The 18,903-nt window shown below is 44.8% G+C and overlaps 1 protein-coding gene across 1 annotated transcript in view; it reads right to left on the reverse strand.

Moving 5' to 3' along the window:
* Window positions 1–18,646, reverse strand: part of LOC141173192 (serine/threonine-protein kinase SBK1-like) — a 565,090-nt gene extending 546,444 nt beyond the window's left edge. Inside the window, exon 1 of the mRNA XM_073657815.1 lies at window positions 17,468–18,646. Within this exon, the coding sequence (XP_073513916.1) occupies window positions 17,468–17,495 (28 nt within the window). The 5' untranslated portion in view covers window positions 17,496–18,646. The remainder of the gene's footprint in view (window positions 1–17,467) is intronic.
* Between the last annotated feature and the right edge of the window lie 257 nt (window positions 18,647–18,903).

The following is an 18,903-nucleotide window of genomic DNA, read 5'->3' on the forward strand; positions in this document are numbered from 1 at the left end:
AAGATCCGCGGCAGCTGGACAGAAGTTTGGACATGGGTGGGGCACGAGAGGCCAGAGAAAGGACAGAAGGGGGTCCTGTGCCATACTCCTTAATTGCCTGGGGGTTGACCTAGCCCCTCACCTGGTGGACGCAGCATGGCTTGGGCAGTCATTGCTAACAGAAGTGACATGGATAACAACTGTGAGTAAAAACCCTGGACTGCATCATTGGACTCTGTAGTATTTATGCTGCGCCTGCACCATCACCCCCAGCATCCACTTACACTGCCCTGAGGCTATACTCTTCATGTGGGGAGTTGTACTATCTCTCTGCTGCACACCAACACCAGCCTCAGCGGTCTGCCTTGCAGCGGCGGTTATCCCTGACTGCAATCCACGGGTGCCATAGTCGGACATTCATAACTCTACAAATAGACTGCCACAGCATTTGGTCAGACCACCCTGAGCCACGGGATCGGGTTGCCACTACTACCCCCATCATCGCACTGAAGGCCGATTCCGGGTACCCCAAGGCCCAAGGGGGCGAGTCATAGGGACAACTGAACGCTGCTCTGGGACAAGGACGTGGATGGTGACGGTGATGGTTGCAAGTGTGCCACGACAGGTGCAGGGCGAGAGGCATCTTCTCCTGTGCCATGGGGATTGGCGTACACTCACAACAGCGGAACAAGCAATGGTGTCAACTGCAGACACTTTTTCTGGACCTTGGCGTTCGGCCCACCTAGTCGGGGGCTTTGCTGTCATGTGCTTGAGCGTGCTGGTGGTGGTCAGGCTAGTAGTTTTGCTGCCCCTGCTGATGCTGGCCTGGCAGATGTTGCAAAAGACCCTTTTGGGGTTATCTGGACAGTGTTTAAAAAAGAACCAGACTCGGGAAGACCTAACAGTTGGAATGGCAACTTCCGCCATTTTGGTGTTCCAGGGAGCAGTTGCCGGCCTTGTGTTTGTGGCCACCACACTGCTTGTTCCTGCCTGTTGTGGTGCTATGCCTCCTTTCCCCTGTGTGCGGCTGTCCTCGCTCTGCATGTCATCTTGCCAGGTTGGGTCAGTGACTTCTTCGTCCACCATCTCGTCTTCCTCTTCTGCACCCTGGTCCTCCTCCTGACTTTCTGGCAATTGTGTCTCATCATCATCATCCACCTTGCACTTTACCACCGTCTCTTTCATGTGACTGGCTGCTCAAATATGTGGTCATCGCTACATGCGATCACCTTTTACCCCACTTGAAACTCGCTGGGTGAAAGGCCTGAATCTATAAATGGAAAAGTGAATAGCTCTTCAGCGTGTCAAAGTGTGGGATCACTTGTCTCCAGGCACTCGGAATGGTGGGAGAAAGGAGGATCTGGGTGAGGAATATGTGGTCAAGACTCACAGCTACTGAGACTTGACTGTGTGGAAGACAGCTTGGTGGTGGTTGCAAGGTGACTGGAAGCAATAATTGCTATCCAACCAACAACCTTTTTACACTGCTCTGGCTTCAAGAGTGGTGTTCCATGGCCCCCTAGTAATTGGGACAGAAAGGTATTTCGACATGATGTGGGTGTTTGTTGTGCTCCCTCAGCAGGCACAGTTTCATCTTGCCCATGGCCTAGGCCTCTGTGTGCACCATCACCATCATGTCCACGTCCCCAACCCTTGCCACGCCCCTTTACTATTTTAAATGGAGTATAATATTTGGCACTCTCCACAAAATGTCTGTATTATTACCGCAGTAATATGCTATCACGTGTGACGACCACGGTTTTAGGCTGTGGCCTTGTAGTATAATATTGGTCAGCGACCAAGTGTGAATAGGTCTACCAAAACATAGATGGCTGACATTAAATGAAGTGGAATATTTGCCCATTAATATGGGCATACAGGTGATAGAAATGTCCCATCTGTATGCCTCATATTAAGTGTCTTGTTTTGTGAAATCTTATATTTTATCTTTATGTTAATGATCCCTTACAGGCCTCGGGCCTGGAAGGAGTCCCCACCTCCTCTCTTCATTATAATAGTACCCCCCTTCCTAGCATGTCACATTGTACTGTACTAGTCAGTGATCTTCTGCGCAGGCGCCGGTGAGTCACAGAGACTTTCTCCCACAGAAGGGAGGATCATGGAGGTATTTCAATGCACAGTCGTGGCATTACAGCACCACAACTGCATGTCACGGTATACTGTAATGTGCAGGGGAGGGAGGTACTATTATAATTAAGAGGAGATGGGATTCCTTCTGGGTCCGGGACTTGGAAGGGATCATTAACATAAAGATAAAATATAAGATTTCACAAAACAAGATCATTAATATGATGCATACAGGTAGGACTAAATTAACATTTCTATCACCTATATGCCCTTATTTATAGGTTATATATGTCCCAGGGGGTGACAGATTCCCTTTAACTTGAAAAAAAGTGCAACTTCACAATTGTTTTTTTTTTTCTTTACAATGCTCACTATACTGTAAATATTACCCAGCAATATGATTCTCCAGGTCAGTATGATTACAGATGTGCTCAAAAGTTTACATACCCCGGCAGAATTTTTCCTTTCTTGGCCTTGTTTCAGAGAATATGAATGATAACAAAAAAACGTTTTCTCCACTCATGGTTATTGGTTGGGTGAAGCCATTTATAGTCAAACTACTGTGTTTTCTCACTAAATGCAAACCTTACGCTTAGGCTTAAACTCCATTATAAGCATGAAGCAATAATGGTTTTATTCGAAGAACAATAAAGTCCTTCAGATTTCTTGTTATCTTTTGCCTGAAATATGTGAAGGAGTTGTCTAACTCGACCCCCAATCCTTTGTAGAACAAGACTATATATGATGCATCTAATAACATTAAACCTGATTTTCCTCAATAATTAATGTCCAAGCAAGGCCTACAATTGTTCAGGGATCTCAATATCATGTTTCACAGACAGGATATCCCACAAAAAGAAAAGCCTGATGTCCACAAACAAGAATATCTTGTCCTGCTCTGCCCAAGAGAATAAAACCTCTTATATAGCTTGTCTGGTTTTTTTTTTACTGTCAAATATTGTTCGATACACTTGCTCTTCTACTTCCATTGCATCAGTTCTCCTTTTGTATATCAATATAACATGCACTCAGTCATTCAATTGTGTTGAAATTGTACTCCAATATGTCCAAGTTCATCACAATTGATGCCAGACCACTTGGATTGTACTGCCTTTTGCGAAAAATCACATGTGCTCAGGCTCAATTGAAGATACCCAGCCACCATTATTTATTGTGCCAAAAAGCTGTCTCTGTCAGGCTTGTGTACAAAATGCAAAATAGTATATTGCAAAATCTGGTAATTACTAGTGTTGAGCGAACATGCTCGACACTGCTCGGTACTTGCCCGAGCATCACGCTACTCGGGATGTTCGGCGAGCACCGAGCATTTCCGGGTTACTCGGGCGGGAGCTCGGGTCTCCGCCCTGCATGTTTGGCGCTCTTTACAGAGCCAATGAACATGCAGGGATTGCCAGCCAGTCACTGTAATGCCGCAGCCATGTTGTTTGTGGGCATTACAGTGATTGGCTGGCCGCACAGCGTCACCTCGAGTATTAAAAACCGGGCGCCGCCATCTTGGACACAGTCGCTCCGGATCAGACAGTGTAGGGACAGCGCTGCTGATTTAGGGAGAGCTATATCCTGCAAAATAGTTAGTGTAGGGTCTGTAAAGGCTGCCAGATCAAACAAACAGTCCTTCTCAGGACTAATATCCATCCCAGGTAAATCAGGCAGGCAGGCAGGCAGGCTGTATAGGAGACGCAGTGGTTATACCAGCAAACGCTGCATTACAGTCCTGTGTGCTGCTCTTGTTGCTGAAATTGCTGGACTTAGCTCCAGGTCCCGGGGGCCAGGAAAAATCCTTTTTTTTATCTAAATCCTCTTTTTTTTTTCCTCCTTCACAATGTACAAATACCCATCTTATTAACCTTTTGGTGCCCCACCCCCCCCCAAAAAAAAGTGTGCCTCTGATTTTTCAGACACAAATATATCTGTTGAAAATAGTCTGGTGTAGGCCAGAGAAATAGAAGCGTGGTTTTGCAGTTCTATGGGCCATTTGTATCTAAAAAAAACCAGTTAGAGTGTGTCGCTCACTGTTCAGCCGCAAATATATATATATTTTAAAAAGCCTGGTATACACCAGTAAATTATTACTGTGGTTTTGATGTTCCACGGTAAAACATCTCTATTATCCTGTTTTTGGCATTTTTTGCTGTATAAAAATAATAAGTGTCTCCCTGATTTTTCAGACACAAATATATCTGTTGAAAATAGTCTGGTGTAGGCCAGAGAGACAGAAGTGTGCTTTTGCTGTTCCACGGTAAAAAATCTCTATTATCCTGCTTTTTGCATTTTTTGCTGTAAAAAAAAAAATAGTGTCTCCCTGATTTTTCAGACACAAATATATCTGTTGAAAATAGTCTGGTGTAGGCCCGAGAAATACATGTGTGGTTTTGCAGTTCCACGGTACAAACCTCTGTATTATCCACTTTTGGGCCATTTGTATCTAAAAAAACCAGTTTGAGTGTGTCGCTCACTGTTCAGCCGCAAATATATATATATTTTAAAAAGCCTGGTATACACCAGTAAATTATTACTGTGGTTTTGATGTTCCACGGTAAAACATCTCTATTATCCTGTTTTTGGCATTTTTTGCTGTATAAAAATAATAATAGTGTCTCCCTGATTTTTCAGACACAAATATATCTGTTGAAAATAGTCTGGTGTAGGCCAGAGAGACAGAAGTGTGCTTTTGCTGTTCCACGGTAAAAAATCTCTATTATCCTGCTTTTTGAATTTTTTGCTGTAAAAAAAAAAAAAATAGTGTCTCCCTGATTTTTCAGACACAAATATATCTGTTGAAAATAGTCTGGTGTAGGCCCGAGAAATACAAGTGTGGTTTTGCAGTTCCACGGTACAAACCTCTGTATTATCCACTTTTGGGCCATTTGTATCTAAAAAAAACAGTTTGAGTGTGTCGCTCACTGTTCAGCCGCAAATATATATATATTTTAAAAAGCCTGGTATACACCAGTAATTTATTACTGTGGTTTTGATGTTCCACGGTAAAACATCTCTATTATCCTGTTTTTGGCATTTTTTGCTGTATAAAAATAATAATAGTGTCTCCCTGATTTTTTAGACACAAATATATCTGTTGAAAATAGTCTGGTGTAGGCCAGAGAGACAGAAGTGTGCTTTTGCTGTTCCACGGTAAAAAATCTCTATTATCCTGCTTTTTGCATTTTTTGCTGTAAAAAAAAAAAAAATAGTGTCTCCCTGATTTTTCAGACACAAATATATCTGTTGAAAATAGTATGGTGTAGGCCCGAGAAATACAACTGTGGTTTTGCAGTTCCACGGTGCAAACCTCTGTATTATCCTCTTTTGGGCCATTTGTATCTAAAAAAAACAGTTTGAGTGTGTCGCTCACTGTTCAGCTGCAAATATATATATATTTTAAAAAGCCTGGTATACACCAGTAATTTATTACTGTGGTTTTGATGTTCCACGGTAAAACATCTCTATTATCCTGTTTTTGGCATTTTTTGCTGTATAAAAATAATAATAGTGTCTCCTTGATTTTTTAGACACAAATATATCTGTTGAAAATAGTCTGGTGTAGGCCAGAGAGACAGAAGTGTGCTTTTGCTGTTCCACGGTAAAAAATCTCTATTATCCTGCTTTTTGCATTTTTTGCTGTAAAAAAAAATAGTGTCTCCCTGATTTTTCAGACACAAATATATCTGTTGAAAATAGTCTGGTGTAGGCCAGAGAGACAGAAGTGTGCTTTTGCTGTTCCACAGTAAAAAAATTCTATTATCCTGCTTTTTGCATTTTTTGCTGTAAAAAAAATAAATAAATTGTGTCTCCCTGATTTTTCAGACACAAATATATCTGTTGAAAATAGTCTGGTGTAGGCCCGAGAAATACATGTGTGGTTTTGCAGTTCCACGGTACAAACCTCTGTATTATCCACTTTTGGGCCATTTGTATCTAAAAAAAACAGTTTGAGTGTGTCACTCACTGTTCAGCCGCAAATATATATATATTTTAAAAAGCCTGGTATACACCAGTAAATTATTACTGTGGTTTTGATGTTCCACGGTAAAACATCTCTATTATCCTGTTTTTGGCATTTTTTGCTGTATAAAAATAATAATAGTGTCTCCCTGATTTTTCAGACACAAATATATCTGTTGAAAATAGTCTGGTGTAGGCCAGAGAGACAGAAGTGTGCTTTTGCTGTTCCACGGTAAAAAATCTCTATTATCCTGCTTTTTGCATTTTTTGCTGTAAAAAAAAAAAAAAAAGTGTCTCCCTGATTTTTCAGACACAAATATATCTGTTGAAAATAGTCTGGTGTAGGCCAGAGAGACAGAAGTGTGCTTTTGCTGTTCCACAGTAAAAAATTTCTATTATCCTGCTTTTTGCATTTTTTGCTGTAAAAAAAATAAATAAATAGTGTCTCCCTGATTTTTCAGACACAAATATATCTGTTGAAAATAGTCTGGTGTAGGCCCGAGAAATACAAGTGTGGTTTTGCAGTTCCACGGTACAAACCTCTGTATTATCCACTTTTGGGCCATTTGTATCTAAAAAAAACAGTTTGAGTGTGTCGCTCACTGTTCAGCCGCAAATATATATATATTTTAAAAAGCCTGGTATACACCAGTAAATTATAACTGTGGTTTTGCTGTTCCACGGTAAAAAATCTCTATTATTCAGCTTTTGGTAGTTTTTTCCGTAAAGAAAAACAGTAGTGTCTCCTGACTGTTGTGACACAAAAATATATCTGTTGAAAATAGTCTTGTGTAGGCCCGACATCCCAGTGTGGTTTCGCAGTTCCACGGGTCAAATCGCTGTACTATCCAGTTTTGGGCCGTTGGTATCTAAAAAAAAAGCAGTTTGAGTGTGTCGCTCACTGTTCAGTAGCAAATATCTCTATTTAAAAAAGTGTGGTATACCCCAGTAAACAATAACTGTGGTTTTCCTCTTCCACGGTTCCAATCTACTCTTTATTACCCTTTTTCCATTGATAGTGCAAGTGTAAGCTATTTTACTTCATTTACAATGGGCAAGGCGCGTGGCAAGGGACGTGGAAGTGGACGTTCTGGTGATGGTTCGTGCAGAGGGCGGGGCCGTGGCCAAGGTGAAAATGTGCCACAACCAACAGCCACATCTTCCCGCTCCCACTTCTTGACCAAATTACTAGGGAAGCACAGAACAACACCAGTATTGAGAACTGATCAGTGTGAACAGGTTATTAATTGGATAGCAGACAATACTTCCAGTTACCTGGGCACCACCACCTCCGGTCTGTCTTCCACACGGTCAACTCTTAGTAGCCGTGAGTCTCGACCGCATACTCCTCCTCACCCTGATGCTCCTTCCTCCCACCATGCCGAGTGTCGTCAGACAGCAAGTGATCCCACACTTGGACACTCTGAAGAGCTGTTCACTGGTCCATTTCCATATTTGGGCCCCTCGCCTGATACGCTTGAAGTGGTGGAAGAGGAGATCCCATGTTGCGATGCCCAAATATTTGAACAGCCACGGCCACAGGAAGTCGACGTTGGCAATCTGTCACAAGAGGTGGACGATGACGAGATACAATTGCCAGGAAGTGAGGAGGAGGATCGTGGTGCACGAGTGGAAGAGGAGGAGGTGGTGGATGATCTAGTAACTGACCCAACGTGGAAGGAGGACATGCAGAGTGAGGCCAGCAGCACACAGGGGGAGGGAGGCAGAGTACCCCAACAGGCAGGAAGAAGCAGTGTGGTGGCCGCAGACAGAAGGCAGGCAACCGTTCCCCGTAACACCAACATGAGGGACGTTGCCAGTACAAGCGGTAGGTCTTCCAGAGTCTGTAATTTTTTTAAAGACTCTGCTGATAACCCCAAAAAGGCCATATGTTCCACCTGCCATGCCAGCATCAGCAGGGGTGACAAAACTACCAGCCTGACCACCACCAGCATGATCAGGCACATGGCAGCAAAGCACCCGACTTTGTGGGGCGAAACCCAGGGTCCACGACCAGTGTCAGCGGGTGTCACCACTGCTTCTTCCACTGTTGTGCTTGCAATAGAAACCCCTGTTGTGTGTGCAAGGCAATCCCCTGTCCATACTGCATGTAAAGATGGCCCCTCCTCTCAGTCTTCACTTGTTATGGCAGTTTCTCAAGAAACAGCATCAACATCCACGTCCACGTCCCACCACAGCATTCAATTGTCCATATCCCAGACCTTTGAACGAAAGCGGAAATTCGCAGCTAACGCACCACAGGCCACAGTCCTAAATTCGCACATTTCACGACTGCTTGCATTGGAAATGCTGCCTTTTAGGCTGGTGGAGACGGAATCCTTCCGCAATCTTATGGCGGTGGCCGTCCCTCGGTACTCGGTCCCCAGCCGACACTATTTTGCCCGGTGTGCCATCCCCGCACTACACAAGCACGTGTCCCAAAGCATCTGCCGTGCCCTCAACAATGCAGTTACTGGGAGAGTCCACCTGACAACGGACACGTGGACAAGTGCTTGTGGCCAGGGACGGTACATCTCTCTGACGGCACACTGGGTAAACATAGTGGAAGCAGGGACCCAGTCGGACCTTGGGACGGAACACATCCTCCCCACACCGAGGATTGCGGGCCCTATGTCAGTCAGAGTTGCCCCCACAGTGTACAGCTCCTGCGCATCCTCCTCCTCCTCCTCCAAATCATGTTCAGCCTCCATCTCAGATATCACCACATCAATTACAAGCTGGAAGCCTTGCAGTACTGCCTCCGCCAAGCGGCAACAGGCTGTGCTGAAACTCATAGGCTTAGGTGATAAACCTCACACTGCTTGTGAGTTGTGGACAGCTGTGAAAGAGCAGGCAGATCTGTGGCTGAGACGGCTGAACCTACATCCCGGCATGGTCGTGTGTGACAATGGCCGTAACCTGGTGGCGGCTCTGAGGCGAGGCGAGATCACACACGTACCATGCCTGGCTCATGTGCTTAACCTCGTGGTTCAGCGGTTTCTTAAATCGTACCCCGAGTTGCCAGATCTGCTCGTGAAAGTACTCCGCCTGTCAGCTCATTTTCGCAAGTCTGCTACAGCTTCCGCCGCCCTTGCTGTGTTGGAGCAGCGTTTGCAGCTTCCGGCACACCAACTGGTGTGTGATGTCCCCACACGTTGGAACTCTACCCTCCACATGTTGCAAAGGATTTGTGAGAAGAAGAGAGCAGTTGTGGAGTACCAGCTGCAACAAGGCCGTCGATATTCAGGTCAGACTCCACACATAAGACCTCAGGAGTGGACCTGGATGTCTGACATATGTACCATCCTGACAAACTTTGAGGAGGCCACCAAGATGGTGAGTGGCGATGATGCCATCATTAGTGTCAGCATCCCACTTGTCTGTCTTTTGCAACGCTCTCTGCAGAGAATTAAAGAGGAGGCATTGCAGCCAGAGTATGATGAGATGGATCAAGAAGCCGTAGCGGGCGATTACACACAGCCCTGCCTCATCTCATCCCAACGTGCATTGGGGGACAATGAGGGAGAGGAGGAGGAGGAGGAGGAAGAACAGGAGCTGCTATCATGCGTTGTAGACGGTAGTACCTGTACAAGTGTCATATCGTCGGTTCAGCGTGGGTGGCCTGAGGACAGGGGGGAGGAGGAAGAGGAGGAGGAGGAGGAGGAGAGCATGGTCAGTCGTCATCTTGGTGAGGACACGGAAATCTTGCCCGTTACCAGTCTGGCACGCATGGCTGACTTTATGTTACGCTGCCTTAACCGTGACCCTCGCGTTGTCAAAATGTTGGGTGACAGTCATTACTGGTTGGTGACACTTGTAGACCCCCGCTACAAGGAGACCTTTCACTCTCTTATTCCTGAGGTGGAGAGGTCTACAAAAATGGGGCAATACCAGAAGGCCCTTGCTGCAGAACTCTTAAAAAAATTCCCATCTGAACACGCTAGCGGCAGAGGTCACAGTTCGTTGCCCAACCAAGGCGTACAGGCGAGAGAGATGCCACTCCAATCCAGCAGAGGCAGGGGAACACTGTCAACTTTCTGGTACAGTTTTGTGACACCCGCCCAGCTTACAGGCCCTGAGGCGCGTGGTACTCTCACAAGGAGTGGAAAGTTTCAAAAGATGGTGAGGGAGTACCTTGCCGATCGTACCAGCGTCCTCCGTGATTCCTCTGTGCCTTTTAATTATTGGGTATCCAAGCTGGACACTTGGATTTAACTTGCTCTGTACGCCTTGGAGGTCCTGGCCTGCCCTGCCGCTAGCGTGTTATCGGAGCGTGTTTTTAGTGCCGCTGGGGGAATTATAACTGATAAGTGCACTCGCCTGTCAACTGACAATGCTGACAAACTGACCCTTATCAAAATGAACAAGGGCTGGACTGGGCCAGACTTCTCATCACCACCAAATGACAGCAGAGTAACATAAAGTCAAATCCACTGTGTTATTTCGGGAGGTGTATTCACATGCACCGCTTCACACCCACACATGGGTATACGCTTCCTCGTTTCGGCTGTTTAATCTTCTTCTCCTTATCCTCAGCCTCCACCACCACTATACCACCAGGGTGCCAGCATTGCCAGTTCCTCCGTCCTAATTTTTGGCAGCTTTTGCTGGGAAAGCATAAGCAAATACCATGGGACACCCACTCCCCAATAATGTAACTTATGTTTGTAATATGCTGTACTGCATGGCTCTTGTAAGGGGCATTGCAAGTTGCTCCGTCCTAATTTTTGGCAGCTTTTGCTGGGAAAGCATAAGCAAATACTATGGGAGAACTACTCCACAATAATGGGACTTATGTTTGTAATATGCTGTACTGCATGGCTCTTGTAAGGGGCATTGCAAGTTGCTCCGTCCTAATTTTTGGCAGTTTTTGCTGGGAAAGCATAAGCAAATACTATGGGAGACCCACTCCCCAATAATGGGACTTATGTTTGTAATATGCTGTACTGCATGGCTCTTGCAAGGGGCATTGCAAGTTGCTCCGTCCAAATTTTTGGCAGCTTTTGCTGGGAAAGCATAAGCAAATACTATGGGAGACCCACTCCCCAATAATGGGACTTATGTTTGTAATATGCTGTACTGCATGGCTCTTGTAAGGGGCATTGCAAGTTGCTCCGTCCTAATTTTTGGCAGCTTTTGCTTGCAAGGCATAAGCAAATACTATGGGACACCCACTCCCCAATAATGGGACTTATGTTTGTAATATGCTGTACTGCATGTGACGCGCCCCCTGGGCCGTGTGTACACGTGTGTGGGATACCCGGTGCCGGGTCTCTGGGGTCTGTAGTCTCCGTGGCGGTGACCCGGTCCCGTGGCTCAGGCTGGTCAAACCAGTGGCAATCTTTCTTAGGTTTTGAGGTTAATTGTCCGACTGCGCCACCCGTGGATTGCGGTCAGGGAGTACCACCGCTGCGAGGCAGACCGCTGAGGCTGGTGTTGTGTGCGCAGCATAAAATGGGATAACTCCCCTCGGGAGGAGTATAGCCTCAGGGCAGTGAGTGTGGATGATGGGGGTGATGGTGCACGAGCGCAGCAGGAATGACTCAGAGTCTTTGCAGTGCAGTTCAGGGTCTTTACTGATGATTGTAAGGTAGACCCTCCCGGGAGTACTGGCTAGCATAAGAGGCCTGGTCAGTCTGTGAGCAAGCAGGAGTTCCCCTGGCCAGGTGGAGTTGTAGGCCTCCCCGTCTGTCTGCACTCTTCCTGGCTACCTTGCTGTAAGCGGGTAGAAGTAGCCCACGACCCTGAGTGTACCGTGTAGTGCTCACCCGTATGGCTGGTGACTTGGGGCCTTCTGTTAGCCTCCGCTCCACGACGCCGGTGCTGGTCCCTTGCTTGTGACTGAGCCTCCGGGCTTCTATGGCCAGAGGACCTGAAATCCCCTGCCGGCTGGTTTCTGCTGCTGGATATATAATTCCTCACAGCTTCGGACTCCTGTGTCCGGTTCCTATTGTCTTCTGCCAGGGCGAGCTCTGCTCAGCTTCCAGCCCCTCGTCTTTAGCTCCTAGCTCCTACAGAGCTCCTTGCTGTTACTTTCCCTTGCTCTCACTCTGACTCTGACTGTTCTCTGTTCTCTGACTCACTCAACCCCACCCCAGATCCAGTTTATAAGGGCAGAATTCTCCCCTCCCAGGACTGGGGCAGGAGGATGTTGCATGTTTAAGGAAACCTCCCACTTGCTCTCCGACGTAATCTCTATTACTGTGGTGACCAGACCCCTGGGGTGCCACACATGGCTCTTGTAAGGGGCATTGCAGTACCTCATAATTTTTGGAAAGCATTCCATTCACTGCTTAGGCCAACAGTGCACAGGAGACCCAGTTGCTATAAATGGAAAAAAAGGTTTAGTTAACGCCCTCTGACCTCCATGTCATTTCCAAGGGGCATTGGAGTGCCTCGAAATTTTTGGTAGGCATTGCACTCACTGTATGCCCTATAACTGTGTAGCCGAACCGCTCCTTTTGTTACAGAAACATATCCTACAAGACATATCTGGTTGACTGGCCTGATATTGATGTGAATGGTCCCTGTTCCTCCTGCTCTTTCTCCTTTGCCACTACCTGATCCATCATTTATCACCTGAAGCTTTGTTTTAACGGGAGTCATAGAACTTGGATAGTAGCAGGAAAACATCCAGCAATCCTCGGAGGAGGTAGGATATGCGCCAAAATGCTGACATTCAGAGGCCTAGCCGCTACTACATACATGCGCTTGCATTACAACAAAACAAAGCAGATGCTAACTTCTATCATCCTCATCATGCTCCTCACCTTGGCACTCTCAACTCCCCTGATGGAGAAGCCAGGGCCCACCGGAGGAGTCTGATTGCCCGAGCCCACCGGACTATGCTGCCCTAAAGCAGGCCAGGCTAAGAAAAGTGTGGGAAAGGTTACCGGTACAAATAGGGGTGGCTGGGGACCGAGTATGGACACCCGGCCACCCCTTGGAGGCTGGGGAGCAAGCGGGGACAGCCGGCCACCAGGCGGCTGGGGACTGAGTATGGATACCAGGCCGCCGACACAGCCATGGCGTGGTGGCCAGATTCCGCCTCCACATGCCTAAAGGGCCCAATTTAAAGTGCAAGCAAGCAAGCAGTATGGTATTGCAGCCTGGGGGTGGGTGGGTGGCAGGCTGCATACTTGTGCTTGCATTGCAAGGAATGGGAGAGGTACAATTGAACACTGCCCTGGGACAAGGACTTGAATGGGGATAGTTGCAAGTCTGCAACGACAGGTGCAAGGTGGGAGGCATCTTCGCATGTAACATGAACAGGGGTTTGGCATGCACACACTACAGCGGAATAGGCTCTCCTTCGCACTAAATGCACTGGGGAGGGCACAGGTAATGTTTTGGTATACGCGCTTAATCTTATGTATAAATCACACCAGGACAAATAGGGGCGGCTGGGGACTGAGTATGGATACCTCGCTGCCGAAGCAGCCATGAGATAGTGGCCAGCTTCGGCCTCCTCTAAACTAAAAGGCCCCATTTCAAGTGCAAGCTAGCAGTATGAATTGCAGTCTGGGGGTGGGTGGGTGGCAGGCTGCACACTTACACTTGCATTAAAAGAAAACATAGCAGATGCTAACTTCTGTCATCATCATCATGCTCCTCACCTTGGCACCCTCAACTCCACCGATGGAGAAGTCAGGGCCCACCGGAGGAGTCTGGTTCTCTGGTGGGCTCGTCCAATGCTGCCTAAAGCAGGCCGGGCTAAGAAAAGTGTGTGGGGGGATGTTCCAAGGAGAAATGGGGGCGGCTGGGGACCGTTTATGGACACCCGACTGCCCCCAGGCGACTGGGACCGTGTGAACAATCGGCCGCCGGGCGGCTGTGGACTGAGTAAGGACACCCGGCCGCCAGGCGGCTGGGGACTGAGTATGGATTCCAGGCCGCCAACACAGCCATGACGTGGTGGCCAGATTCCGCCTCCACATGCCTAAAAGGCCCAATTTCAAGTTCAAGCAAGCAAGCAGTATGGTATTGCAGCCTGGGGGTGGGTGGCAGGCTGCATACTTGCGCTTGTATTGCAAGGAATGGGGGAGGTACAATTGGACACTGCCCTGGGACTAGAACTTGCATGGGGATAGTTGCAAGTCTGCATCTTCTGATGCGGCAAGGATCACTTATGATGGGCACACTTTTAGACAGTGACCTGGGAGTCAGAGATGCTTCCAGGGGTCTTCCCCATGCTGTTCCCATGTCTTTTCAGCACTTTATGCATGTGTCACACAGCACATGGCCAGATAAGGTTGTAAAATGTTAAAATGACATTTCACGGTGAATGCATTTGTCATAGTTGAAAGCAATACAAAAGTGCAAAAACGCATAAAAAATGCTACTTGTGAACATAGCCGAAGGTGTGGAGGAGTATTTTTGTTTTTGGTCATTTATTTTAACTTATACACAAGTCTTTTCCCTGGAAAGGATGTTCCTTAACATATTTCACAGGAAAAAAGTTTCACTTTCGTTTTATTGTGAGCCTGTAAAAGTGGCTTAATACCTCTGACCACGTTGTTGACAGCAGTGACCTGGGGGTCAGAAATGCTTCCTGTGGCGATCCCCATGCTGTCCCCATGTCATTTGAGCACTGTCACTATCGTTTTGGGCACTTGTTAGGCTTTTAAAAGACTGCCGGGGGTGCCACCGCAAAAATGCTCGAGTCTCCCATAGACTAACATTGGGCTCGTTGCTCGGGTCGAGCACCCGAGTATCACGGCGAGCTCGGCCCGAGCTTCGAGCACCCGAGCATTTTAGGGCTCGCTCAACACTAGTAATTACTAATTTGACAGTTGATTAGTCAGAAAAAAATAATAGTGCAGTTACTATTTAACATTGTTTTCATACGAGCACAAATGCACTGTTTGAGATTTAATGTGGAAAGATAAAACATTTTAATGCAAAGAAGGTAGGATTTTTTTTAGCTTGAAATCAATGGATTGGAAGTCGGATAATCAGCCAATGATTGCAAATCATATAATTGTTGTAAATGAGTTAACTGTAGAAGAAAAGTGTCTTTGGGTTCAAGAAATAAAATTAGTAAATATGTTTAAACTGCAAAATGATGGAAACTCTGATCTAAATTACATAGAGACTATTTTTCTCCACTTTTCCCCCATTCCTCCTGCTTTTATCCTCTGGGAAAAGTACTTAAGCTTGGTTGGGTCCATATTATTTTGCCTCTTGTTCACCAGCCTTTTGCAGAGAACTTCTTCAAAGATCTTCTCTAGTTTAGGTGGACTTAGTGGCCTACCATTTGTGAAGCCTTTTCTTGTGTTTAAAAGTTTCTTTGCTATGTCAATGTGTTTTGCTTGTGCAACATTTTGAATGTTAAAAATAACTCAAAACATTTGGCACAATAACCCCTGTGATTATGCGTATAGTGATTTAAAATAAAATCTTTTATAAAATAAAGCGTTATTTGATATTGTAGAAACATGTTAACTTTATCTTCAAGTGCCACTGATGAATCAGCATATTAGTTGCACAGCAAATATAACAGAATTCTTGATGGCACGCTATGAACCGACAACAGCAAGAAGTCACATATTTTATAGCAATTGATTACCAAGTGTAGTATTTGCATTGAAAGGGCTTGTCCTGGACTAAACAATTAATGATCCAGCCGTAGCATATGTCATCAACACAAAATAATTGGGAATCCAACATCTGCCCCTCACCTACTGTCATCTGAAATCTGCTCTAGCGGTTGCTGGTTATAAGCAATGTACATGGTATAATGTAGCAGCACCATACATTGATTAATTGCAGCTGCTGGGTACTGAACCTTATCTGCTACTCAATTTACATACCATACATTGCTGATATCCAGAAACTGACACAGCAAATCTCGGCTGATTTGTGGGGGTGCCAGTTGTTGGACTCCTACCAATCCCAAATTAATTGCCTAGGTCATCAATTCTTTTGTCTCATGCAACCCCTTTAATGCTTAATAATGGTTTGTACTAATCTTCTATTCTTATATTTCTATTAGGATAGTTGTAACGTTGAGGAGCTCCATAATGATTTCATTGGTATAGATTAATACTCTACCTGCCTAAGATCTATTTTCTCCAAGAAACAGACAGAATATTATATTGTTTTGATTATGGACACACAAGTGAGCATACATATAAGAAGCTAGTTGTGATAAATCTATCTTCACCTTTAGATACACTTGCTACGGATAAGACAAAGTTGTTAAGTTACCACTGTCTTGCTGGGTTACCAAAGGCAAGATACCGTGCTACTGTATAACCAAGGAGTAGGCGCATTATCATGAAAAGCTGATTGGAACATGGGTCTTTTTCTTAACAATGGATTTATTTAAATGTTTTTATTATAACATTCACAGACTTTAGGATATATCAGATTAAATCTTATTACAGCATTAATAATGCTAATTGTGTTGCAAACCTCATGGTCTAACATTTCATCTTGTTAAAAGTAAATTAGTCATTTAATTACACTTCAACATTAATAACTATGGGCAGGAAGATAAAAGAGTTTACACAGTATCACTGGAGGCTATGTTACGCATCACGATTGTTGAAATATCATTTCCTAGGACCTGATAGATATTACTATCAGTGTGATTCTCAAAGCCAATGGGTAGGATATACAATGATGTCTTGTTTTCCCTGTACCCAAATTATTATTATAGTTGGTCAGAAAAGGATGAATCATGACAAAAATTTACGAAAATAAACAACTTGTCACTAAAAACTGAAAACATTTTTGAGAGCTGAAGGCATCAGCAAATGAATCCAGGGACTAAGCACTGTGATTTTGGATGAAAAGCACTAGCCATTGTGCCACTAGGTAATTACACAGTCAGATTAAATTGTCAAGATACAAAATTAACCATAGCATCTACCTGATCTGCAATCTAAGTGTTCATGCCCAAAACATAAAAATGTTTTTTTCTCTCCTATAAATTCCAATAATTCATCATTCAGCAAAGGCTGAATATGATGTCTTTTTGAATTATGAACATTTTTAGAATGATTTCATAATATTTTTATCAAAATTCAAGTAGGTCAGGTGACGTAAACAAATCACAGGTAATATCATATAGTTATGGTTGCAATTAAAACTGCTAGAATATAGAAGTATGAGACAAATCTGTCATCAAAAGAATATTCTTTAGTGGTCAGCAGCACTCATTTATCAATAAGTGGAATGGTTTCTCTATAACTTTTTGTTGCATCCTTTTATGTTGTCCTATTTGTCTTTAAAGGGTGTTTCTTCAAAAACATATTTGTTACATTGGGAAGGAAAAAAGTGAAAGATAATTTACTATTAGCTTTAAATATGTGTATGTTGAACTAGCATATGACATATTTCCAGACAACTGCTCATTGCAGTACAACATGAGATTAGACTGATAGTAATAGCCCCAGGCGAGTTTTCCCATTTGGTGGCAGGCTCTCTATACCTGCTCCTGGGTCCTTGTCACCCTCCATCCTGCGCTCTGTCCAGTAGCTTCTGCTTTTCCTGACTGCTGCTGGAATGTGTTTCTTCAACAAACTTGAAGGAGGAGTGCTGAAGAAACCTAGATATGTTGTCTAATTGGTTCTTGTGACTACTGCCATGTTTTGGCACAATGAAAAACTTTGGCAGCTCACAATAACATTTATTACATTCCTTCTGATTTTCAAAAGTTTGCTATTTATTTATTTGGGGAGGGGGGATTTTTGATTCATCAAAGTCCTAATTATTTGACCTTGCTTTTTTTCCATTTGACCTGACCTTCTTTTACCAGCCTGTGAGCAGGTCTCCATTTGACCTGACTTTCTTTTACCAGCCTGTGAGCAAATGCCAAACACAATGAATCATGTTGGTCTACTATTTCTGATCCAATGCTTCTTAAAGGAGTTGTCCAATACCTATAATGCATGCTATTAATATCTAACTTTAACCCATAACTACTTTTGCAATTTGATTTAAAAAATTCCCCACCATTCTCCCTATACAGCTAAGACCTATATGTGCTTTTTTTACTTCCTGTGATATGTCATTTAATGGAAGTCTCAATCAAGATGTCACAGTAAGATGGCCCTGCAGTAACTTATCTGAAGCTTTTATCACTTCCTGGAACAGGACATAATCAGAGAGCAGTGCTGCGGTCACTTACTATAGCTGTCACAACCCACCACTGATGATGTCAAGTTTTAGGGGGATTAACTAGTGTCACTTGCCCTGCTTCTATCACCACCCTCTGATAATGTCTCAATGTAGGGAAAGAAATGGCGGTGATAAAAGCAGGGTGAGTAACAGCAGTGCCGCCGCCATAGCTTCTATCACCATACTCAAACAAATTGACTAGAAATACTACACCACATATGAAAATGCACCCTATGACTTTCAAATCCCTATAAGTAAAATGTTGGACTACAAATAAATTACACTGTATGTTCCTTACCCTATCTCCTACAAAACGCCTCCTGAGTATCCCCCCAACCTCTGGAATTTTGTGCCACAACACGTCCAATTATCCACAGAACTTTCAGAAAGATCTTGGGTCTAAGGGGTAACGTTTCTCCTTATGGAGAGTGACACACCAGCTCTGGCACGTCAAGGTAGGAGGCTTATTCGCCGTGCAATGCTCCTCTGGGAAATTTAATATGCAAAATGCCTCTTCAGAGAAAAAGAGCTGGTGTGTCACTCTCCACAAGGAGAAACGTTACCCCTTAGTCCTCAGGCCAGAGACTCTCACCTAGCCAAATCAGTTCTCATACTTTGCACTGACGAGGGCCAACAGCCCGAAACACCGTGTCTGCAAATTGAGATTCTGATTTGGCTTTAATCCTAAGTCATATTGCACGACTCGTTAAAGGGTTGATTGTGACTTGTAGGATTACTGCTTCCAAT

This window comes from Phyllobates terribilis, unplaced genomic scaffold (assembly GCF_046119375.1).
Source record: "Phyllobates terribilis strain yellow unplaced genomic scaffold, ASM4611937v1 Scaffold_12__6_contigs__length_324123572, whole genome shotgun sequence".
Lineage (NCBI taxonomy): Eukaryota > Metazoa > Chordata > Amphibia > Anura > Dendrobatidae > Phyllobates > Phyllobates terribilis.